The sequence below is a fragment of the Trachymyrmex septentrionalis genome, unplaced genomic scaffold (genome assembly GCF_001594115.1).
Source record: "Trachymyrmex septentrionalis isolate Tsep2-gDNA-1 unplaced genomic scaffold, Tsep1.0 scaffold131, whole genome shotgun sequence".
Taxonomy (NCBI): domain Eukaryota; kingdom Metazoa; phylum Arthropoda; class Insecta; order Hymenoptera; family Formicidae; genus Trachymyrmex; species Trachymyrmex septentrionalis.
Genome location: NW_017304450.1, coordinates 1,863,209 through 1,889,356, shown reverse-complemented (window position 1 = coordinate 1,889,356; position 26,148 = coordinate 1,863,209). Strand labels below are relative to the sequence as shown.

Sequence of the window (26,148 nt, the reverse complement as noted above, 5' to 3'; positions counted from 1 at the left end):
AGGCATCGCTTTTAGCTTCACATTTGCGTTGCTACATTTCCTCATGCACTAGCGACGTGTATTTTCCCGCGCGCACGCGAATACCCGCGCGAACGATTAATTTCTTCCTCGGCTATCGTGTAGTCGCAGTTGTTGTGACTCCTTGTAACGTGAAAGAAATCCCATAGCGAGATAAGCGGGAAGGCAATCGACGGCGAGTCGGCTGAATGGCGGACGCGAGCGGAGAACAGAGAGAGACGGGTTCTCCGAGCGGTTCTCTCGCGAGCGAACGAAGCGAGCGAATCTCCGCCTTCATATCGTCTTAGACCATTGTTGTTTATGATCTATCTCGTTAGACATTCTATGAACTACGCTCTATGACAGGGGAATACCTGGCCGCGATCAAAACCGGCCGGCGCGTTGTTGTGCAACGCGTTGTGCGGAACGTAAGTTCGCGTTACTTAACCGCCGACTGAGATCCTCCTTTGATCGAACCGAGGTTCGCGAGCGAGCGGTGAATCTAATCTCGCAAGTATCGCATCTTTTGTCAGGATCGCCGACACGTTCGTACATTCATCTTCGATGTTTCCTCTCCCCTTTTTTTCTCCCTTTCGCAGATGATTCTCTTATTTATTACCGTGATTGTCGGTTTTAGCAAATACCTGCGGGCTTCAATCGTCATTTTCCTATTTCGAAACTCACTTTTCGGTCGGCTAATATTTTGTTCTTTTACTTTCTAAAATGTTTAGAGTGAATTGTCACTTTGAAAAATGAAATCTGAATTCTTAAAAACTGAAAATTGAGGCATTCCTTTTCAAGAATGGTTCAATTTTCACTCTTTAGAGTGAGATTCCATTCCAAGGAATTTAGAGCATAAAGGTCTTATCTGAAATTTAAACAAGAATTTCGACAAATCGATTTCTAAGCCGAACTTTCGAGTAAAACCGCGTATACGCGCATTATTTCTGACGCAATGGTACATAGTTGGAAAATTTATGTTAAACTTAACACACTTTGCATGTTCCAAATGGTCCATTCAAATTTTTGCGTCAATTTAACACAAGATAAATATGTTGTATAAATATATATAGAAATATTATGTAAAAAAATTTACCAAAAGTAATACTATTTGTAAGTAAACCGCGGTTGGAACATATTTTTTCAGCAAAATTAATACGTCATTTTATTTGTGCGTCTTAGAAATCTTTACGTTATTTATTTAATTTTAAAATACATTATTTTCATGTTATTTGCTCCAATTATTCAAATTGCGTTATTTTTACACACAAGAGATGTTGAACGTCAATTTAACATAAAATATGTGAATAACAGCACCGTATTGCGTTAAATTAATAAAACTTTAACAAGGACTTGAGAGTGGACTGTTTCCAACATAAATAAAAAATGTTTTTTTTTACCGTGTATCATCTCGACGTTCCCATTCAAACTCGTTTTAACCGAACGAGCACCGATTAGCCAACAATCTTGATGAACTAAGTTATACAAACAGACGCGCATTTATCGCGCTGACGGACGACGGAACCTTTCCGCACCGATTTCACCTTGCGGATTCGTATTTATCTTATTTAACAAGATCCCCCACTCGTGCGAGCTATAAAATAGAAACGGCGAACGGCTCCTTCGTCGAGAGAGCTCTTGTTGACGGCCAAGCGACCGCTTATTGTCATCACCTTTGACTCTCGACAATGTTACTACACTTAGGAACGGTTGTAAAGTTGCAATATGTTGTTCCAACGATAGCGCCTGGTACGCGACAGCTTCGCCTTTTACAGCGAACTACCTGTCGGCCTGTTGCTCAGCAGCCGACGGCGATGAGAAGAGCAGCTGATCGGTCGCATCGATTTATCACTTTTCCACGCTATCGACTTCCAAGTGGAATTTAATTAAGCCGCCCACGGCTTATAACTCGCGGTCGATGGTTTTATGAGTCGTTCGTCGATGAGCATAGACAGCTGCAGTTGCGCCGTATTTCCCAATAATTCTTTCACGCGCATACGCATCTTGAGACGACTCTTAATTAGGATTGAATTATGTAAATCGAGATTTGTTTACCGCACTCTTGCGCACACCGCCTATAGTTGCGCTCGTTAAGACTATAAATCTCATGCTTTACTCGCAGCGTTTACTCTCTCGTCGATATTGTCATCCTTATCCATCACGATAAGATCACGTTGCAATTTTCGTGATGTTATCGGAGTATTTTCAATCATGTAATAAGGACGATTGAAAACGATATTAAGCGTGCTTAAGATAAATACGTAAGAAAATTGTATAATATTGTCAGTTATCAAGCTATTAGAAATTTATCTAACAATGTTATTCAGCTGATATACATATTTAATATGTTTTTAATGATACATATGATTCCTAGTTATGTTGAATATATTTGCAAATTACTTAATATTTATGACCTCGGCATGTGTACTATAAGAACTACTTTTTAATATTTATTAGAACAACTAATTGCATGTGTAATATCCTGAAGCATTCAGAAGAATAAGGAATTATTTTGTATTGCGTAATAATAGAATACGCGTTAATAATATAATAGGAAGTGTAGGTGTTAACGGAGACTGATTTAACACAGACTGATAAATTTAATAATAATATACAAGATATAGCTTTGATCGTTTATTAAATAACGATAGTTTGACTTGGGAAAATTATAAGCTAGTTCATATATACCACATTATTTTAGTAATTTCATAATTCGCAAAATCACTACTTCAGGATTAATTATAAGTGCAATTTTAAATTTTAGAACCTACGAATATATGCGTATTAAAATAATGAGATACTTTGCTTTCTTATCTAATAATTTTATTAAATTAAGATTCAAAATGTATATATACAGGTTTACTTCAAACGCAAATGCCATTCAGATAAAGTAAATCCTTCCCTTATAATTTAAATACAGTTTATATCGTATTTCTTTTATATCGCTTTCGATAATGTGATAGAAATTGGAATTTTAAAAGAGTATCAATCATTTCTATTGTCTTCAAAGAAAAATTTGAAAAACTATCTAAATTCAATTACGCGTTAAAGCAATATTTATCGCAATATCACAACTCTTTTTATATTTCTCTAAACAGGAAAATCTAAAGTTCTGTTATTTTACAATAAACGTGGAAGAGAACTCTTTTATATTTATCTCAACAGAGAAATTGAAAATGTTGTATTATTTTACAATATAAACGCGGAAAAGACCGATGCACTCGAAGTAATTTTTATTCACTTATTCCGCTCGACGCTTCTCGAAAGAGGAGGAAAGCTCGTGTTGCAAACCGAGTCTTCTCATAAGTTCCTTCGAAGATATTTCTCGGAATGCAGAACAAGAACGCGAAGATGTAAGAACGTAAAGTGCTTCCTGTGTCATGGTCACGCGTGATTCAGGTTGCTGCATAATCGAGAGACTCCAAATGGTACGAACAGTTGCGAACGATACGTACACAAATTACGTGCGTTGTGCGGGTGAACATTATTTTGAATTTTAACGTTGCACAATTTATCGAGTCGATCTGCAATTATTAATCAAGGGATAAACCGCACGATGTTTCGTTCGGCTATGCACTGTGCTTGCAAGTTGCATCTGCGATAACGTTAACCTTAACATGTTGACAAATTATCTAGTGTTATTTTCCTGAGCACTATCTAGGGGTCTGAGATGGGAATTTCATGAGGAAGACACTCGAGTGCGTATCAAATGCGTCGTTGCACGAAGGGAAGCAGAGCACATCTCTGAACGCGATATGGCATTCGCGATTGTTATCTCGATAACTCGCGCACTCATAGATGTAATTCACCGTTGAACACGTTCGAAATTAGTCTCTGCTGGAATTCTATTTCTCAGAGTTTCTGGGGCAAAGGAGAAGATATCTCTGTTTTGTGTCCATTTTGTCCGCGACGGTGTTACGTAATAATTAAAAATACGCGTGTCGACAATGAGATCAATCGTAATTTATTCAATCCTCGAGCGTAAAGTCTTACTAATCCGCTTATTCCTGCTACAATTATTGAATTACCCGATATAGGAGTGAATAATTAAGCGGCGATAAAGAGACCGATAATGATTGTTCGTCCGATGAGTGAAACCGTTTCGCAATTCACACGGCGAAAGGTTACGGCAGCTCATGATAATTATATACGCTTTGCACTATAGAGATGCCGACCCGACGGGGAAAATAAGCGAAGCCTGAGCTATTCTCATTAAATAAATTAATAATACGTTCGTAAACCGTTACTGGAATGGAGATAAGTGTTCGAGATAGCAACATCGAATGGTTAGAAATACTCGCAGCACTTAGGCGTCTCTAAATGATGTTCTCTAACGACGCGTACGTGCCACCGTTGGTACTTGACGAACTGAATCGTAATTGTCTTTCAGAAACTACGCGTTTCAATAAATTCGCAAAATTTTAATTAGACGCAACTGTAAATTCGACGAATATCTCGGATTATCATGACAGTTCGGATCATCCTACATTTGTGAATTCCACATAATTTATTAGATATGTATTAGATACGTACTTTGTTAATCCTTTTTAACATTGAATAAATAATTCAATAAGAATCTATATAATGCATATGTGTATTTATATATACATAAACTATTTTTCTGCTTTTTAATATTGAGCATCTCAGAAATTAAACGTTTCCTAGCAAGGCTCTTCATCTAAAATTTTAATATTGTCCCATTGAAAATCATGATCATACTGCAGCCGCCTGTGCTCCGTTATAACAGAACGGGCAGAAGTGTTATGATCTAATGTGATTACGATGTTCTGTAATTCTGGTTTCCAATTGTCTGCCCGTCTGTCCAATGTACATTTTTTATCAACTAGAACTTTTTCCAAGAGATATGAAAAACACATTTGACTGTTCAACCGTATGTGAATAATGTCGAGTTCTACATCAAGACTCACCCGAGCTGTTATTATAATGAATATGCGGTCATTTTCGATAATTAATTTTGCACAGCGATTTTTGTGATAAATTAATGTCTGAAGAGAGCTGAATCTGGTAGCCGAAACTTGTAACGATTTATATTTGAATTTAAACTGAGTTTTTTATTATATATTTTTTTTTTCAATTTTACTTTCCTTTATTTGTTATTTATTCCTTTAATTGTGTAACTTTTTAAAAAATGTGTTTGATTCTTTGCCCTTTATTTATTGTTATTTATTTTGTATATGAAGAGTCCTTCTATCTGTTAATGTTTCGACGATATGCATGTGTTAAAGTAATAAAATAATTTATTCTCTTTTTTATCTAGCAATGTATTAAATTAAAAATTAAAACCTTGTATGCGCAAGTTTATTACAAATATTACAAATAAAATTCAGATAAATACATTTTTCGCTTAAAATTAAAACATATTTTATTTTCTACAATATCTGATAGAAAAATTGGAATTGTTTGTGTGATTAATCTACTCATAACGCAATCCAACAAAACGTCGCGTTTGCAATCAGCTACAGTTCATGATACAAAAGCATGTACTGTTGTATAAAAATATAATAAAGCACACTTGAATCTTGAATGAGGAAGATTAAAATTTTTCTGAAGCAAACAATACTCGAGGTCAGTCGACAGTATGTATTTTCGGTAAAAATACAAGCGATTAGATGAAAAGGAAGAAAGTTAATATATCATCGTGCGAAGAGTAAGAGGAAGACAATTTTAACGTCCTACCAATATTCCTAAGTGTCAAGGTATACGTTGAGAAAAAAAAGACTTGTTTTAATGTTGTGTCTGTATAAAACCCATACTTAATACATCCGCTAATATCTGGCCGAAGAAAAGGAACGAAGAAAGAAACGCACGCTTGACACGCGAATCGTATACTTGCCGACGTCCGTCGTTTTTTCCTTTCTTTCTCTCTCCTATATCCTCCCTCTCTCTCTCTCTCTCTCTCTCTTTCTCTTTCTCCTTTCGCCAACATCATTTCAACGTTACCAAATTATTCGATTAACGCTGGCTGCTTGAACCGTTACACACCTGTTGAGAAGAGAGAAAGACAGAGAGAGAGAAGGGTCTCCTTATCAAGTTAATGAATTATAATGTTCGAGAGGAAGCCGCGATAGAGAGAGAGAAAGAGAGAGAAAGAGAGAGAGATTTCTGATCTCTCTCTCTCTCTCTCTCTCTCTCTCTCTCTTTCTATCGTAGCTTCCTCTCAAATATTATAATTTATAAACTTGACAAGTCGACCTATTTGGTACGCACAGAAATTGATTACCTATTTGACCCGCGAGATCGAGACATCGACGGGGATCGATTCCGGCACTCATAGATAATACGGACAACTTTCTTCCCTTCGCTCGCCCGCGATGCCCGGTAAGGACGTGGACAACGGCGACGACGATGTCTTCTGAATATCAAACTGCGTTCGTATTCTCGAGCGACGTTACATTCTCGGTGCACAACTCGGCGCGTCGGAATCACGTCGTTTACGTTTCGACGGATAACAAAATGAACAACAGTCGCATCGCGCTGCGGGAGCGATAGAGCGGGAATGGTACGGCACGGGCAAAAATGCCGTGAGATATCTATCGGTTAGATTTATAGAGCCGTCCTCGTGTATCTGTCATAACACGCTGACATTAACTCGTTGAATGACGGTGCATTTAGTCGAGAACCTCGGTGATATATCAAGCTGAAACGCAGCGATAGTTAGCTGATATTAAGACAATAAATATTCCACGGTGTATTTATCCGTTCGTAGAGGCACGGGACTTAATTTTTCGTTTTATTATGCCATTTTATTTTAAATTATATACCATATCACGTTCCCTGTATATTTAACAAGCGAACTTTCCTTTAAACCTGAGCTTCTTACATCACGAGGAATTGCATTTTTTTTTAATTACTAAAAGACTTAAGTCTGATTTCGTCCGTGAAATGTCTCCCGTTCAGCGGTTTCGGGATGTGAAACTTGGACGCAAGATACATCCCTTGTGCGTCGGCGAAGATGAAGAGCTCCGTTGAGTTATAAGTTGACCATCTCTTTGCCATGTAATAACGCGCCTTGTCCGGGGCCCCGAGGCACGATATTAAGCATTCCAGGGCAACGATGCAATAATGCGGGGCTGCTTCGATGCATAGGAGCTAAAACAGGAACGGTACGGACGAATTTAAAATATTCGCCGAAGATATTGCCCTGATCACGGTTACGCATGCAAATACAAGTATATATACACACAACTGTACATAAATACATACAGAGAGAGAGAGAGAGAGAGAGAGAGAGAGAGAGAGGAGAGGAGGAAAACTGTATAACATAATTTCGGATCGGGATCCTTGGTTCTGGTATTTCTTGCTTCACCGAGTCGCGAATCTCTCACTTTGACCTACGAGAATGGACTATACGGCAGTCTTAACTGGATTATTGCATTCCGTCGCTGGATGGACGAAGAAACTGATTATTATCGTTCTGTCGACGAGAATGAAAATGGCGAAAATCAGAGTAAATCATGAAAAAGATCGCGAGATATACGCGATACCGATCGTCTAATTGGAATTCATTCCTCATTTCTAGAGTATAGCGAACTCGATTAATAAAACTCGTTTAGACGATCTTTAGATTTAAAAAGTTGGACTAGCCCGATAATTCCTGGAAATCTTTCCCGGCTTATTAGAGCTACTAAGTCGCGACCATTACACCGATTGCTTATCGATAACGTAACGGGAGGAATCCGGAACAGTCGGATCGGGTGTGCAAATTGAAGATTTATCGATGTGTATTAATCATGAGTAATGCCAGGTACTCATTCACTTGCCGAGATATTCTAGGGACCTTGCGATTCATTCGCACGCAATATGTCGAACATGACACACTCGATTAGAATACCTATACCAAAGATCTGTTAAATAACATAATTAAGTGATACACGAGAAGAGTAGCTTAATGATATTTTATCTTCCTTCAGCAACTATATCCATTCTTTTTTGGGCAGTTATATCTATTAAATATTTCATATCTGCTGTTTTATTGATATTATAGGATTTTATTAACGTGTTACTTTTATTTATAGATAGCTCCTTATTTTATTTTACTTTGATTTCTAGTTTTTTTACTGGTTTTTAAGATGCTTATCATCATCATCATTAAAATTAATGATCAATCTAATTTGAGATACCAATATTTCAGTTTCGATTTACGATTGCGTAACAAGTTCGACGAATCAAATCAGCACACCGTTTATAAAATCGAAAAAAATATATTGCAAAAATTTGCATATGTGAATATTATTAAACACTATTAAGATCCTTTAATCGAAAATAAGATTATTTCTCTTAATTCATTTATTTCTTTATTTACCTAGATAGTCTATTTTGTAGTATTCCTAAAATGAAATAATACTAAATGGATGTCCTCATCTTGATATTCTTATATTAATAGAATTAAATATTTTATACATATTTCATCTGCTGATTTATTGACGTTTTCAGATTTCAATTATATCGCTCTTGTTTGTGCAGACAGTTCCTTATTTTATCTTAATTGTCAAAATTAAATTACTTAAAATATATATCGTTTTTTTTTGCGTTGATTTCTAGCGCCCATGTGTGCTGTTGTTATTATTTTTTAAATTTTGGGAGTTTTTTTCATCGTGATTAATTATGTTATTTCATTTTTATTTCTTCATTTTCTACGAACGCGGTTTACTTTATATTTCTAAAATAGATATATGCCAAATAAACCTTAGGTCCCTATTCTGTAACTCTTAACGATAGTAACGATATCATTATATTGTTGCGCAGCTTTTTTAGCAGCTGTGTATAAAACCTATTAAGCGTTACAGAATAGGGGCCTCAGTGTGTAAGCCTTGAGATTTCTCTAAAGACTTAAGACCACTCTAACGGTCGCATTTTTAATTTTGCAGATATGAAACCATCGGACAGGAGCGAGAAGGCTATGTTGACCGGAAACGCGCAACCATCGGACGTATTCTGTTCGGTTCCAGGACGATTATCGTTACTAAGCAGCACCAGCAAGTACAAAGTTACGGTAGCGGAGGTACAAAGACGACTGTCGCCACCGGAATGCTTGAACGCGAGTCTTCTCGGTGGCGTGTTACGAAGGTAAGAGACTGATTTAAAAGTCGTTGCACTCAAATGGATCTCGCACGCAGAAATAAATATATCGACTCACGTTTTCCTGTCGTGTTTCTCCGTCACGATAAGTCGACAAGAGATTCGTCGATTTTTGCAGATGCAATAATTCTCTTCCTCCCCCCCCCCCCCTCTCTTTTCTCCCTAGCGGAGTTCTCAGAACAATTCTTTCGACAAAGAAAAACGGAGAAAGAGCGGTTCATTCATCCGTTTTTAATCACGCAAGTTTTTAATCATTCGGACCACCAGGCTCTCGCCGAGTAAACCGTTAGGATAATTTGGTGTTACACGCGAGGAATTAAATGTCGTTGACATGAGAATCAGCGCAGCTTTCACGATACGAAGAGAGCGAAGATACTCGACGTGTACCGTTTTCTGAAGGAGTTGACTTGAGAATCATAAAAATTATTAAAAAAAAAAAAAGAAAAAGAAAAACGCTAAAATTTAAATGTTTTCAAATTAAAGTGTTCAGAAAGGGAAATTCCACGTCACTGTGACGTATCAAACGAATTTGTGGAGTATATGGGAAAACTGAAAGGAAAAAAAAGGAAAAAAAAAAAAAAACACGAAAAGCATCTAATCTGCATTGATACGAATCTCTCGTGCATTCGCTTGCAGGCTCTACTAAGCCAATCGTATGCGCGCGGAATGAAAACGGGGCTCGATCGCGATTCCCCATGAATATTCCGTCGCGCGCGGGGACGACGCGAGATAACAAGTGCAGCTTGCGGCTGCGGTAAGAAATGAAATACGAAACACACGGCGTTGCACATTACCGCCGACATTTCCGGTCGCGCCGTACCGAGGCAATCGGTATAACTGACGCGGCGCGCGATCGGGACAATGCGTGCGCGTAAAAGATCGTAAGGCGCGCGTTGTTACACGGCTTTATCCGCGGGGACTAATTAATAAACCCGCGCCGTTCAGTTCATCTGGCCCCTCATGCCCAACCGGGGCACAGACATTCACCTGATTTATAGACGCTCCTCCATGGAAGAGCACCCCGCCTTTATCTGATTCACCGTTTTATCCGGTGCTAGAGCACCGCTCATTGCGCAATGCTTTATCACCAAAGGCGTGGATAAATTGCCCTGCAAGCGGTCAGATATATTGTACTTCCACGCACTCCGTACGACTTTTCACGCTGAATCCTCCTTTCGCAATAGGCATTGCGAAATTACCGTTGAAGCATTGCGAAATCACGCGCGGCTTGCTCCATTACTTATTTTCTGCGATTACTCCAGAAGAAAATTCAAAATATCGCAAGCGAACTCGCAGAAAACTCAAACAAAATATAACATCTTGATTTATTAAATGTTAAATATATATTCAGTAAAATGATAACAATAATCCAGTTGACACCAACCAAAAGTGGCGTAACATCGATGTTATAATTTCACACTCACGTGACTCAATAATATCGGTATAATAACACATAATGTGTCACGTAACAGTTATTGTGTGAAACTATAACGTTGATGTTATGCTACTTTCAGTTGATGTTGACTGGGAATATTTTTGATAATATTCTAAATAATCCTATATAATTAATTTATATGAAATATAATTAGAATGTTAAGAATTAAAAAAATTAATAGACGCTTGAAATTCAAAAACAGTTCAAAGTCTACAAGGTAGATGAGAACTAGGTGTAGTTAATTAGGCGCAATACTAGAATAATGTATATTTATTAACATATAATAATAAAATGAACGAACCTCTTGAGGACGATAAGAGAAGTCTTTAAAAAAAAAAAAAAGAAAAAAAGATTACGAATAATTGTCGCGAAGGATGCGCATTTTTTTCAGATGCATATTTTCAGATGTGTAATGTGGAATTGTTACTGACACGAAACTTCGTTAGGTCAATAATCTGAAGAAAAACGCGCACTTTTCGCAATGAAAGAAATATCGCTCGACGCGTGCGTTTTCATCGCGCGGACCCGTTCCGCGATCGGAGTAACGGAGCGTGGCAAATCTTTCTTGTCGCAAAGCGGACCGATCTATATTGCCGATGCAAATGAGACATTAATAACTCGCGCGGCTGCGAGTGTCAATTCCTCGGTGCGCGAGCGAGCGAGTGCGCCTCGAGGCGAAAGCGGCATCTCGCACCGGCCGCGACGTTATAATTCATCTGTTCGCATAGCGATCTGGCCGATAATTACACGCACGTTGGGTCGAGACTTGCCATAGATTCTCTCTCTCTCTCTCTCTCTCTCTCTTTCTCTTTGCTCCGTACTAGTCCCTTTTGTCTCTTCCATCTTGTTCACGGTTTCAGTCGGCGACTCGCGTCCACGAGGGTTCAGGATCATCGCAATACGCTGCGAGAGATCATTTCGCGAAGATCGATTACGTTGTACCGTGGACGCATGCACGTGCGCCAACGCTTTTGTCGTGGAGATCCGTGCCTACCGTTTTTCTTTTCACTTTGACTGATTTTCGATCGCCTTGAGCTCTATTTCGCACGACGCGTGTATTCTCAATGCGCTCCATTTATTTTTGCCTTTTTGAAGCGTACGCGCGAGATTTGTTCTCCAACTGTGTGAACCAACGTCCTGATACTAATTACTGGGAATTATCGTCTACTTCTACTGAAGCTCTGTATTAATGGAACTAATACGTTTTTTGTTGTTTTTTTTTTAATACCGACAACCGCGTCTTTCTACTGGCTGTTTTCCTATCGCGTTCTTCTAGTGACTATTTTGATCTTGGACCTAATTGGTCCATCGTCCAACACTTTTAGATATCAAAGGAGCAATAGTAAACCAATTCTTAGAGTTAAGTAACATTTTGTTATTTTTAACTTCTATGTATGACAAAATGTAAGTCAATTCATTTCTGTAGTTAGTTTCAGAGTAAAATGAATTTGGTAAATAATAAATTTAAGTTTAATTCAATACCTTTATTGGACTAAATTGTTTAACTCTATTATTTTAGTCAAATTAACGATATATTGAATAGGAGCAGTGGCGACGTATAGAAATGATTAAAAATAACTCAAATAGGTTATAATAATGAATAAGCGTTTAGTAATTCTTTAAAATATGGTTATTAAATCTAACATGACTTTTGCTTTTATTAATATAGAGTTCTATTGTCTACTAGTAAACTTGAGACTATAAAATTTATTAACGGGATTAACGAGCTGACAATAGTATTGTCAATTGGTTTCTTTAAGAGGCAGGATAAGCACAAAATAAAGGTGGATAAATACAAATTACAAGACAAATGGCAAGAAAAAACTTGTTAAAATAATATTATATTTGAATCGATGATATCAAAACATATGGAGTCTCGAAAGTGGAAAGAATAGCGTTATACTCAGTTTATTTTATCGCTCAAATATTTTTTGCGAATCATTGTATAAAAAAATTGCACGTCCTCTGTGTACATTTTTTCCATGTCGATGTTCTGAGATGTTGCAATCTTCAAACTTCGATGCGAAAATAGCCTATTGGGCGTTCTATCCAATCTTAAATTTATTTGGGATTAACAAAACCCTCACCTGCTCCATAAATTGCTGTCGGATTCCGACAGGCTTCGATGATAGGTTACCATCTGCTTGGAGTCTGAAAATCACACGCAAAGTCATCAGGCTGGAGAACAAGGCTGACTTCCGCCGTAGGATAGAAATTTTATTGATCTATTTATTCCTCTATATTTCTGTATTGTTACGATATATTCAGATTGGAAGAGATTATGCGCACATTGATTATTATATAAGCCACAGTCATAATAATACTGTTATTAAGTTTCATATTTATTGCAAAAAATAATATAAGAATCTATCGCATATTATTCTCTCAACGCAACGATTCTCATTAAATCTGTTAGAAATAATCCGTTCGAAATAAAGCGCTCATCGATCAATCAACTTATCGATCTAATTTATTTGCGCGAGCTATATTCTGACATTACTTCTTTGATCGAGTAGATGATGTCGATAAAAACTAAATTCAAAACAGTTTTTTGAACTATTAGGAAGATTCTATTCATTATGCTACTTCTCTTAGTGTGATTATAATTATAAAGTATTATAGTGTTAATAAATAATTTGTTTAATTGTAGTTATTTGATTTTTATGAAAGATAAAGAGAAAAATCTAGAAATGTGATTTATAATATTTATATCATTAATATTTTAGCATTAACATTAATAGTAATTTATCTATACTATCATTAATGTAAATTATGAATGTTAATATCAGTTATTAATATAAATTTTTATTATTCATTCTTTCAAAACCTTAGAAAGCATATAATATATAAGCTACATTTATTCTGTTATTAATTTATATTAGATTTCTAGAAAATTAATAACGGTCAATAATAATAATAACATTATTAAAATAAATATATCGTAAAAAGAAATTTTTTAATATCATAACGAGAGAAGGTATTGAAAATATTTTCCTTAAATATTTTAATTTTATAAACATTTCACTCGAAATACATGCGCTATATTTTATAGTTGCTAATCATAATTCCCCCTCATTCTCGCGAACGATGCGGAGGAGCATTTTGAATGAGCCTTGATCATACAGTCCTTCGGTTTTCTAATCTCGCATGGCGCGTCTGTAGACGATTAACGATGCCAAGCGTTCGAGGATGTCTCAAGCAATCAGGGGAAGTAAGGGATCCACTATTCAGGATCTTCCTATCGGTGGAATCGACACTGAGGGTTGCAAATTCCGCGGAGCCCCTTACACAGAAGAGAGCGATACGTCTGAGATTGTGAGAGGAACGAGGATTCTTCTCGGGACAAGTCTCCGGTAATGAATCGCAGCATCGTTTTCGTCACGTACCGAGAAACGACGGTGACGGCCGTTAAGTATCGAGAATTCGATCCGGTCGGACCGACCGTTTCCGCGATCAATTACATTTGTCAAAATTCTTCTGACATACATCGGGATATGTTAACTCGGCCTGCGTTTCGAATCAACGAGTATAATCAATGATGATTATCGCGTTGCTCGAAACCAGTTTTAGAATCTATATCGGTAATAGTTTGATTAGGCTTATCGTGCGGATCTACGGTGAACGAAAAATCTAAACGAGAGCGTATGTTTTAGCAGCTCTGTCAACTTAATATCAGATCTGGAGTTTTTGATTTTAACATGACAGTATAAATTAAGAGGAAGAATTATACAAAACACGAAACGATCATTCATTAGTAGTACAATCTAAGCTAATCAAATTCTTGAAAATTATTAGAAAAAATGTTTACATGGCTGCGTTCAGCAGAGAAAACTAATCGGTTAACGCTTAATGATTCTTTAATATGATTGATTCTCGTCTTTAATTCTTGGCTGAATCTAAGTATAGAAATCAATCATATTAAAGAATCGCTAATTGTAAGTACTAACTGATTAGTTTTCTTTACTGAATGCAGCCAATATATTATAAAGCTTTATCTACCTTTAATAAATAAAAGAACATAAGTGTGGTGATTTATATGTGTATATTTTCGCAACATATTTAAGATAAGAATGCTAAAATATCTTAAAGATACGTGTGTACACATATCTTTAAGATAAAAGTTCTCAATATTTAGTATAAATGAAAACGTGCTCTTGATCATCGAGATAATTAAGCTAGAGATAATTAATCGCTTTCTCTTCGATTCTATTCTGAAAATGAGTATAATATCAAGTAATGCGGGACAGTGCGATTCAGAAAAAATAAAATAAACAGAACGTTCGCAAAACGTAAATTCGGAGGAGCCGATATTAAAAACCCATAGCGGTAAAACGTATTAATTACCAAGCAAGGCGAAAGATTACCGGGCGAACCGGGCAGCCGAATTTAACAAAGGTAGGCGATACGCGTTACCGTTATAACAGGCCAAGATGATGGATGGACAGGGTGTGTTAAGAAAGAAGTCTCTGCTACTATCGCGTTCCCGTTGGTGTTCCACGAAAAAAATTTACTTCGCAGCTTCTTACTTCGTCGGTGGATTAACGACACGAAGTCACTGTCCTGTTGTAAAAAGATTAAAACGCAATTTTTGATGATGTCTCGATAGACTTGGTCTGAAAGAACACGCAAGACGTATCCAATACATAATTTAGCGTAAAATCAAAGAGGATGATTAAATGTTTTATATAAAAGCGTATAATTAACATGTTGTTTATTTTTTATATAAAGTTTATATAAAAATCTGCATTTATCTGATATGATATTAGTTAAACTGCTTGCGTTATTCAACACTGAAAGGACATACACATTGTCCTTATATCTGTAATAAAGAACCATTTATTTAGCTAATGAAGCTATTTATTTCGAAAGGTATTTAACACAGATATTTGCTAATACTTCCCATTTACAATTAGTATTTAAATTGCGATTTTAGTCTTAATGTCGCGTTATCATTAAACGCACTTTCAGAGGCAACAAATAAACGGCGCATCTAATTGACCGAAATCACGATTACAGCGAAGAAGTCTTAACTTTAATCAATCGTGAAACATAAACGCTTCGTCTTTACGATCTCGCACAAGGGGCGTCGTTTAATAATTAACCCAGATACACGTGTCGGAGGAGGGCAGAATAGAAGTGTCGATAAAAGTTCTATTCACGCCTGATGTGCTCACTGATGACTGTATCTTGAATAGCTCACTCTACGCGAAGAACACAGTGCTCCTTTCTTTCAAGCCCGATCCTATTCCACAAAACGCACGTGCATGAACGAGGTACGAGGGCATCTTCGAGTTTGCTCAATCACCGATGACACACGTAGCCCGCGGATTATGCTAATCCAACCGTATTTCCCTCTCGTTGCCGCTATCCCTCTCGCACACCTCGATTTCATCTTTTCAGAGATCACGGCGAAATGATTAATGGAAAAGTTCCGTTTCGAAATTCTCACGCAGCGGAACGGGCCGAGATGTGGGCGTTCGCAGATGTCCGAACAAGTATTTAGCGAACGGTAGAGAAAAATAATTGATCAATAAATATTATGATGAACCACAATGAATCTCTTGTTCTGTAGCGTACGTAAATTTTGCACGGGAATAAATTAAATAAATCAAACGAAATAATCGCGGTGGTGTAATCTAGTAATTTTAGGCTGTAACATCACTACATGAAAATTTTAAGTCCTCTGACCGAGTTTAGCGATTTGTATTAAATGTTTATGTGATTATATAAAATGTAGATTTAATATATGTAATCATTCTTCTTTAGGAAATAGGAAGATATCAAAGAAATTGTTGTAAAAATATTTGAAAAGAATATATATATATATATATATAACATAAAATATGAGAATCCAAATATTTACACGATGACATAAATAATGCCATGAATTAAATAATGTCATAAAAATAGCGTTAAATTATATAATACCACAAATTTTTTATTGATGAAGCGACACATATTGTGTTATTTAAATGATGTTAAAAAAGTTGTACGAAGAGCTTCATATAAAAATATATTTTGCATTTTGCAGGGCAAAATCCAAAAATGGCGGGCGTCTGCTTAGGGAAAAACTGGAAAAAATTGGTTTGAATCTACCAGCCGGTAGAAGGAAGGCCGCCAACGTCACGCTCTTAACTTCTTTAGTGGAAGGTGAGTGCTCTCATTTCTTCCAAAAGTCTCATTTACTATAGTTAAACGATTTATGAGAAAAATAGCATATAATGTTAGAAACCAATAAATCTCTGACATGTGTATCACAGACTTGATAGTCTCGTAATAATTAAATATTAATATATTGCTATGATTTATGACTTTGTTAAGCAAACATGATCACGGGTCTATCGCGTATTGCCACATACATTATACATGATCGTTTCTATTCCTGATTTTCAAGCTTTCAACGTTACTTTACATATGAATTTTGTGTATAAATTATCGCTTTCACTGAGATCAGAATGTGTGATCAGAACGAATATTCTATCGTTTGAAATCATAAAATTAGAATGCTTATTCTTGAGAATAGACTAATATATCTAAACTTTCAGTTAATTTCAACTTGACTTTAGTTCGACGGTACATTTATTCAGAGTTTAAAGAACTTAATATAGATAAGTTATGAGAAGAACGATGTCTAACAAGATTCTGGTTAAAGAAAAATTTCATTTAATACGAATTGTTGCACCTAAAAGAAAGCACACATTTTCAGAACAGCTTGTATATAGTGTTTAAAATAATGACCGATGCAAATTAGTTTTTATTGTCTATATATTAAGCAAGTTGACAGACATTTGTCGGACAAAGCAGTATTAAGGTTACTTGAACTGCACAATATCTTCATAAACTCTATTACATCTTGGAGCGGGTATGACATACGTTTGTACCATAAAGCGCGCGATGAAATCATCTCCTCTGTGAAATAACGCAAACGTAAAATCTTTTTCCTACACGGTAATGGTGGATGTGTCCTTTTTCTTCACCGGTAATCGTTTTCTTCATTAGCAACATTGATCGTATCCGGTACAAACGACAAACATATAACCAAACGGGAAGCTTTCCCTGCACGGTATTTCAGTTCCGTAATGCGGTCGCACTATTTACACGGAACTTTTACATTCCGCTGTGCATTAATATCCGCGTAATGATAAGCTGATGATGTGTACCTTCCAACAAGCGACACAGTGATGTCATCTTTGTTTAACATTGGCAAACAACAAGGATGTAATGATCCATTGTGTCATTGTGTTGCTTGTTGGAAGGCACACGATATCAATGATATTTTTGAAAAAAGAACGTTGGAAGCGTTCAACATAGCATAACATTATTTTATCAATTACTATTTTTCTTGCTATATTGTACAGAAAAAATTAAACGTATCCTTTATTTATATAATAACTGCATTGTTTTTCTTGATAAATTAAAATTTTTTTGCAACAAAAGATGAAAGAGCGTTATTTAATTTTCAATAACAGAGAATTAGAAAGCCGCAGTAATGTGAATTTCTCTTTTCACATAATAAAGAAATGAGATTTTATTGAACATTTATATTTTAAATGTAAAAAAAAGTTTCTCTCTCTCTCTCTCTCTCTCTCTCTCTCTCTCTCTTAATGTTAAATTAATATTTATTATCAACTCAATTAGATTTATTAATTTATTAATTTTATGTTAAATTTCTCTCATACACAATTATAATTTTGATCTAAATGAAAATATTTTGTCGAATTAATAAATTTAAATGTTTTTCAATAATTTTTTATATTATTTTCAACTTATTAAAAAATCGTCTGCATGCATTTTTTTTTTTGTATTTTAGTAAAACATCTCAATGAAAAACATTTAATAAAAAGAGCTATATTAACGTGTTTTCCCATGGCACGCTTGAATAGAAATCACATTTAATTTATCTACCTCGATTGGTTTATATAAAATGTTTATAGTGTAAACTTCCCGAGGGATTCTTATTAATCGGGCTTGTCGATGACAAGCGGCCAATGCATTAACGATTAATCGCGTAATCACGCATTTTCCCAACGATTTAACACTCTTAAATGTAACGTTCTTCGATTTATTGCCGTTGTAATTTGTAGAAGGTTACCTCTTCGCGTCTTTACACCTCCCTCCTTCGCCGTGACTCCGAAGAATTACATTCCTTGCGACGCCCACTTGTCTCGTAGGGCACAGTGATGAAATCATCTCTTTGGAATAGCACGCGCATCAAGGCGAATTTACACGGTCTACGCTTGATGATCGTCTTGAATGAGTCATTTAAGCAGCTGAATGGATTTTTGTTTAGACATACTAGTGCCTAAGCCTCGCAAGGTAGAACAACCGGCAAACAAAGTGTGCTGCAAGAAGATAAGCATTAAGAATCTACCATCTGTACCTCACGTTTAACGCGAGTGTTTAATTTGAAAAAGATTTTATTTCCGTCTGTGTTAAATATGAATTCTTTTATATTTATTTTATTAAAAGAACAAATTCTATGTTGTCTTTATAATCACATACAGCTTTCAATTATGATAATTAACACTAAAACTGCCGATGATTTATTTATTTAATTATATTGCATATATATATATATATATATATATATATATATATATATATATAAAAGAAAGGATAAAAGGAGAGAAAGTAAATTAATCATTTAATTATTTATATATTGAACAAAAGTCATAGAAGATCTCGGGAAATACGCCATTATAAATTTGAGTAATTACAAAAAAGTTGACTATCATTTTATTTTTAACAGTTAATTACGCAGACGAAACTAGAAGTTGCACTTCCCTCATTCTTGCTTTTTCTGATCAATCTAATTCACTACGCTTTCATTTCTGAATAATTCCCCCGGACGCTCATCAAAGATGAGCCACGTACCTAAACTCGACTTTAGAGACATCGCGCTCGTTCTTCCGCATTATGACAGTAACAACGAGTGCGAGCTTTTTTTGCACCGGATACAGGACATTGCGCGAGGCTAATCAGAGAGAGAAAGAGAAGGATGGAGAGGGAGAGACTCCTACGGGATATCCCATTTGCGCGAGAGAGCGCTTAATAACGAGCGCGCAACAAATGCGTACGCGCGTACAATTGCCTTCCTGCACCTCCGCCGCAGCAGCGTCCTAATGACGCGCCTGGAAGTTTGTTAGAGTGTTGGCACGGACGTTGATTATAATTTATGGTCGGCGGGGCTTCCATAAAACATCGACCGTGCTTTTCTTTCCGAGGCGACGCGACGGCCACGCTCGGCGGCGACACGCACTGTAACGCTTTCTCGACCGAGGAACCCACGGAGATTTGAGATCCGGCATTTTACCAGAACGCAACGAATGAAATGTCTCGAATAAAAAAAAAAAAATGTATTAGAATCAAAATCAGAGTTGTGTCACTTATTAGACGCTCCGAAACTACATTCCCTTAAAATGTAAAAAAATATTATTACAAAAAAAAGGGCAATACGGTTGTTACATTACGATATGATTACAACGTATAAGATGCAAAAAGCAAAAATGAAGAAATAAAAAATAAAAATACAATAGACATCTACTTTAGATAAAAATATACTTGGCACTTAACACAACATCCAAACTTTCAAGCTTGTGCCAATCTGACATTTATTTTCCGGATAAAGAAAGCGCGTCTAAATCTCGAGCAAATATAAAACTCAATACAGTGCGTCGATTAACATTTTGCGACGTAAAAATTCAAGATAATAAATCGCCCTTTCGCTACAACTCTACCGTGCCGGCAGCTGTATTGCTGTAAATCGTTGCATTGTTTGCTGCACGGTATCGTAAATTCTGCGCAAGCCGACCTGTCGATTTATATCATTAATTGTCAAACAAACTGAACATTACCGGTACACGATTTCGTGATATCAAAGCGTGTAAATCTCGCGGTTTGCAACTTAATAACAGCTTTGACAAGGCAAAACTAACTAAGGCTTCTTTGAACTCCCATCTCTGTACGAGCATCCCCGCTATGAAAGAAGCAAAAAGAATAAAAAGAAAAAGCTCATTTATCGCGCTCACCGATGTGACTCGTTTAATCTCATCTTTCCTGTTCAGCTAACCGCGCCTGGGAAGAAGCTCAAATACGCGTATAATTACCATTTGCATACAGATCGCTCCTGCCATGAGATTAGGACAATCGCTGCCATTAAGCGATCAAAAATCGCGTATAATGTATCCGTAAACATATAGATTTGCGACAGCTTTGCGGCGATCCCGTTTCTTAATTGCTACTTGAGCCTTTATCGTACTTTAATGATAGGGAAGACGTAGTAAATAGTAGTGATGAACTAATGACAATGCTCGTGATATTCTTTTTCTGTACGTGCGGTACATAAACTCAATGCGAGTTTCGCGTTTTAGGTTTATGTCAGATCAATGCAATCTTCTGTGAATAATACGACGATAATTCTTACAGATAGCATTTAAAAACTCTAATTCATGATTTTTACTATATATAAGTAGGAAGAGAAGAATGACGAAAAGCCTAACTAGTTGTACAAATAAATTAATCCAATCGCGTCGATTTTATAATAAATAAATTCACATTATTTTTGTAATCAATAAAAAAGAAAAATAGTTGCTTTTTTGGTTACATCATTACATACATTTTACACTGTACAATTTACATTGAAGATCTAATCTTAAATTGAATTGAAAAAAAAAAAAAACACGTGTTTTTTTTTTTAATTTAACTAAACACCAAGTTATATTATATTATCGCGATAAATAGTCACATTAATATTTCATCGTTTTTATTCGTAAGGATTAATATTCGTTATTCGTTTCTTTTAATATTCTCATTTATATCGCGCGAAGTGACAATCACTTAATAGATAAGAAAAAGAATTAACTCTGGCCGATATACAGTGAACCAATAAATCACAGTTAATAAATCAAGAAATATATATATTCACCTATAATGAAACAGGTCAGTACAACGTTACAATGGTTTTTTTTTTTCCATTGATGAATATATTTTCCTTATTTCTCGTTCTGCTTACGTCAATTCCCTATTTGCAAATCACTGTTGTAATATCGATTCCTGTTTTAATTTGCCGATCACTGAGAAAAAGATGATTGAATATATATGTCTTACAATTTTTTGTATTATTCTAATTATATATTCGCACATACTTAGAGTAAAGCGAGAAAACTGTCAAAGCACGTGCAAAAAATGATATATATCAAAATAAATAAATGTTTCTTTTATAATACTAACGATTGTTACACAACGATTTGTTTAATAAGAACAACAGCGGAACTTCAACCTTTGGTGAACGTCATAAAAAGATGCTTACAGAGTACGACGAAAGTGTGGGAATTTATGCGCGACGTATGAGAGAGATACGTAGGTATGCGTACACTTATGTGCTTACGTATATCTTTCGCTTATGGCTGTGTAATTCATACGTAAATTCGCGCCCAATCGTCATACAGTGACACAATGTGTGTCACTCTTATGCTCAAAAGATATACACGAGTCTCTAAAGACTATAAAAATAGAATATGTGAGACGAGACCGTTTATTGCGGCTCCAGATGGAATATCTGAAAAGTAATGGCACACTTCACATAAAAATTCGACAGTAAAACTAAACAGATAAACCTAAGGAAGCAATTTCAAACTTCTACTACGTCTATGTAAAAAAACGAGGCCTTTCCTAGATTAAAATACATCAAGTTGCTTTTAGATTTATTTCCGATATTTTATTTATTATAGATAATAAAATTAATTTAGCAAATCGTTATTAGAGGAAGGACAAATCTCATATTTGTGTGCGTTTTGTTTTGTTTGTGTGTGTGTGTGTGTGTGTGTGTGTGATCACCATTAAGATTATTTACATATAAAATTACCGTTAAGATACTTAAATACTCAGATTTGATTCGGCCAACATGCTCACTTAATTTCATATCTAATAGTTTGGTTTGATTTTGTGTTTGTAAGTGTACAGTTACGTTTTATACATCGTGACTTAAAAATTTTAGAACGGTTAGGGCAGCGTGTAATTCGGGGTTACATCAGAATAACGTGCACGGGAATCGAGGAACGCGTATTCTACACAGTATACGTCAACCGCAGCCGACTTGTTGCGAAGTTTTAACCGGTATGAGAAACCGCAAGGGGTATATCGGAACACGACGATCTCGGTACGCGGAAGAGAATTCCCGAAATCTTTCTCGCAGGTTCGATTATCAGGACGTATAATGGAACGTGATTTGCGGTCGAAGGCCGAGATGGAGCGCATCATATTGGTTATCCTTGTAACAAAGTTCAGAGACGAATAAGGCTGTTCTATCATACCGGCCTTCCTTTGGAACGGCAAGCAAATTTCTACGAGTATTGCTCGGCCGATTCGAAACGATCGTCCGATGAGACTCGTTATGGAAGAATATTTACAAACAAAACTAGAGAAACCTGGTTACGTCAGTATATTTCTTCTTAACATCCCGAGCACGATCACTATATATTTCTTCCTAACATTTATTTCTAATACATACGAACAGTAATTCCCCTACAATCTAATGTCTAACTTCTTGCACTTTCTCGCTTTAAATTTGCAATAAGAAATAATATAAGATCTTATATAAGATGTTCAGCATGTGAAAAGAGAAAACTGGCAAAAATTTTCGCTCAACAAGTAGTTTCATACGCGATATTTTTTTCCTTTTAGAATTATATCAATACGCTGAATTAAGCTGATAAAAATTTAACTGGAGATCCGTACAAAGTCAGATTCGAACATGCCGTGCATGACCGTACATCAGCACGTGCTGCTGGCGAGAAACAAAAATTCATAATTACTCGCCCATATAATTAAGCGCATTTTCCCGACCAATCTTCTTGCTGCGCCATTGGGTAAATTGCACAGCTTTTGACCGGCTGTCCGTACTGTCTATTGATTCGCGATCGACACGGTGAAGTCGTCAAACAGCGCCGACCGTTCATCTCATAATTCGCGCGAGTCACGTTACCCGCTCATTCTCGTTTACTCTCGCACACGACTAATCTGGATCTCCCATCTGAGCGAGCTCCCTTAGCGGTAATCTGCGGCGTGCGGTTTGCGCAGTCCCTTCGTTTTATTGAGTCATATTCTCTCGTACTCGATAAGCCGGACATTCCTTCGCGTCACGTCGTCGAATCGAGTAGGATTAACGAATAATATTAAAACACTATACACCGTAATATTTTATTTCGATAATAAAACGATTTGCATTGATTAATTTCTGTTATGTCGATCAGCAAAATAATCAAGCAATTAATAATCTTTTTAACCAGTAGATCTTTTTGTAAAGTTTATTTTTTTACTAAAGCGGTATGTTTTGATTACTCCAAGTATATTAAACTTTGTTTGTAGGTGCCTGATATCTCATGCTAGTTTCAGATAGTTTCTTTCAAATCAAAGATTATTTTCTTAATATAGGATAAAATTTATAAAAATTAATTAAAAGATCATTAATATTATATTTCGCGTTAAATTGGGATGGGCAGCTCTCTGAAGAAATGCGTAAAAAGAATGTCTCAAAGAAATACAGTACAATTGATAAAACATGAAACGCAATAATTCGCATTTGCGTATAATTATAAATATATTATTTCAACAGCAAAAACAATTCTTTTTCTTTATTATATAAACAAGAAATAAGTCGGGACTCTTGAAATTTAAATACTAGAATAAAATGGGAGCAATTAAGAACCAATAGTATAAACAAAAATTCTACTAATAATACACAGTTCAATTGATATAATTACATAATTAGCCGTTTCGACTCATTTTTTAGCCGTCCTCAGCAATACATTTAATTGAATATTCATCGACGTTCTTAAAATATGTGCTTTCCGTCGAGGCGTGAGAGTGAGTGACTAACTCTTCAATTCGAAATAAATTATCTAAACTAATTAAATGACTGATTGGAACAGCAATTATAGAAGGATAAAAAACAAAATTACATTTGTTAATATAGTTACAGCAATGACAAGCAAAATATTAATGATCTTTTAATCTTATAAAGTACATTCTATATTAGAATAACATACTATATGTAATATCGTTTTATTACTCAAAGTAGCTTGGTATATTATAAATCGCTCAATTAAACTTTTTGTTCATAACGGATGTCAATCGGAATATTCATTTTTTTTTTCTTTTAAGTTTACAAGAAATCACTTTCTTAATGTACACGAAAATTATGAAATTGGAAAAACTGTCCAAATAAACGCGCCGAGAAAATTCTCTCGAAGGAGGAAAATACATTGCGATAAAACGCAAGACATATATTCGCATGTGCGATCATAATCGTGAACGTTTTGCAAAGCGCACATATCGGTAAAGTAACGCCGACAGACACGCTAATTTACTTAAAGAGATTAGAAGAAGGAGAGATACGATATAGGGGGAGATATGCAAATCTGCGCGGAAGAGTTGCCCATGGCAGACTAAAGCGTACCCGAAACGACCTGTTGCATCTCATGCAGAGGTTGAGGGGCGAGGGGGGGGGGTGGAAATTTGCACCACGTCCAACGATGTCGATAAGATCGCCGATAGTTAACTTACTGTCGGTTTTGCACGCCTAATACGAGAATTCCGTAGAAAATGCGACAGCGAGAACACACGTGGTGTCCATGTCGTAGATAAATATTGCACGAAACTATAATATTATATCCGTTCGACGTTCCACATCGTGGGATACTTGTGAAAGGTCTTTTCTTTGCTCGGTGGATAGTTTCCTTTCTAGTTTTCTTGGCTTTTTTATTTTATCGAATTCGAGTTGATAAAGTGATCGAGATGTAAGGAATTTTAAGAGAGATTTTTTTCTTAAAAAAAAATGTTCTTAATTATTTTAAATACAATTTCTTCATCTGGTATCTCGACTCAAGCTGTACAAATTAAAGAAAAAGAAAAAAACATATGTTTTTCCACCTTTGAGTTTAGATAAATCCGTCTAATTCAAAATGAAGATAAAGTTTCAACAAAGTCATCTTTCCAATGGCTAACCATCAGAAATTTTCAATCACGCTTCCCGCCTCGATACGCGAATCTTGTTATCTACGATAATAGTTTAACAAAAACATGTCAAATATTATGAAATATGTAAATATTATTATAAACTATGCTCTACTCTATTTATTCGCCAAGTGCATTTATCGTTCCACAGTTAAATGATTACATATATCAAACAATTGTAGTTTCGATAAAAAATAAAAATGTTACTTTTTTTTTATCATTCCTCGTTATGTATATCCATTCTTATTGAATACATTGAGCGAGAGCATAATAGGATTACGTAAAATCAGTGCGAATGGCACTATTATACATGCAACATTGTGTAACGTTAAACAACGCAAAACGTCGGCAGTTTCAAACTACTTACATACTTTTCATAGCTGCGTTAGCAGTATCTCGTTTCACTTAATGCATATATTCTACGCATTGATTCTCTCTCTCTCTCTCTCTCACTCTCTCGTCATGACCGCAGTAAAAACTTTACTACACAAAGCATTACGACAAGTCTGACATAAACACGTGGGATCAATGACGCGGTCTATTAAAATAACGATGGTTTGCGACCGCATGAACTATAATTTACGTCACATAAAATAAAACAACGT

General features: G+C 35.8%; 1 protein-coding gene across 9 annotated transcripts in view; it reads left to right on the top strand.

Annotated features, from left to right (window-relative positions):
• LOC108757071 (transcription factor AP-2-epsilon) overlaps nt 1–26,148 on the top strand; it is a 252,631-nt gene that overhangs the window by 221,524 nt on the left and 4,959 nt on the right. For all 9 annotated transcript variants that reach the window (XM_018501385.1, XM_018501387.1, XM_018501386.1 and 6 more), the window contains 2 exons: nt 8,886–9,084; nt 16,563–16,681. In XM_018501385.1, the coding sequence (XP_018356887.1) occupies nt 8,886–9,084; nt 16,563–16,681 (318 nt within the window). The remainder of the gene's footprint in view (nt 1–8,885; nt 9,085–16,562; nt 16,682–26,148) is intronic.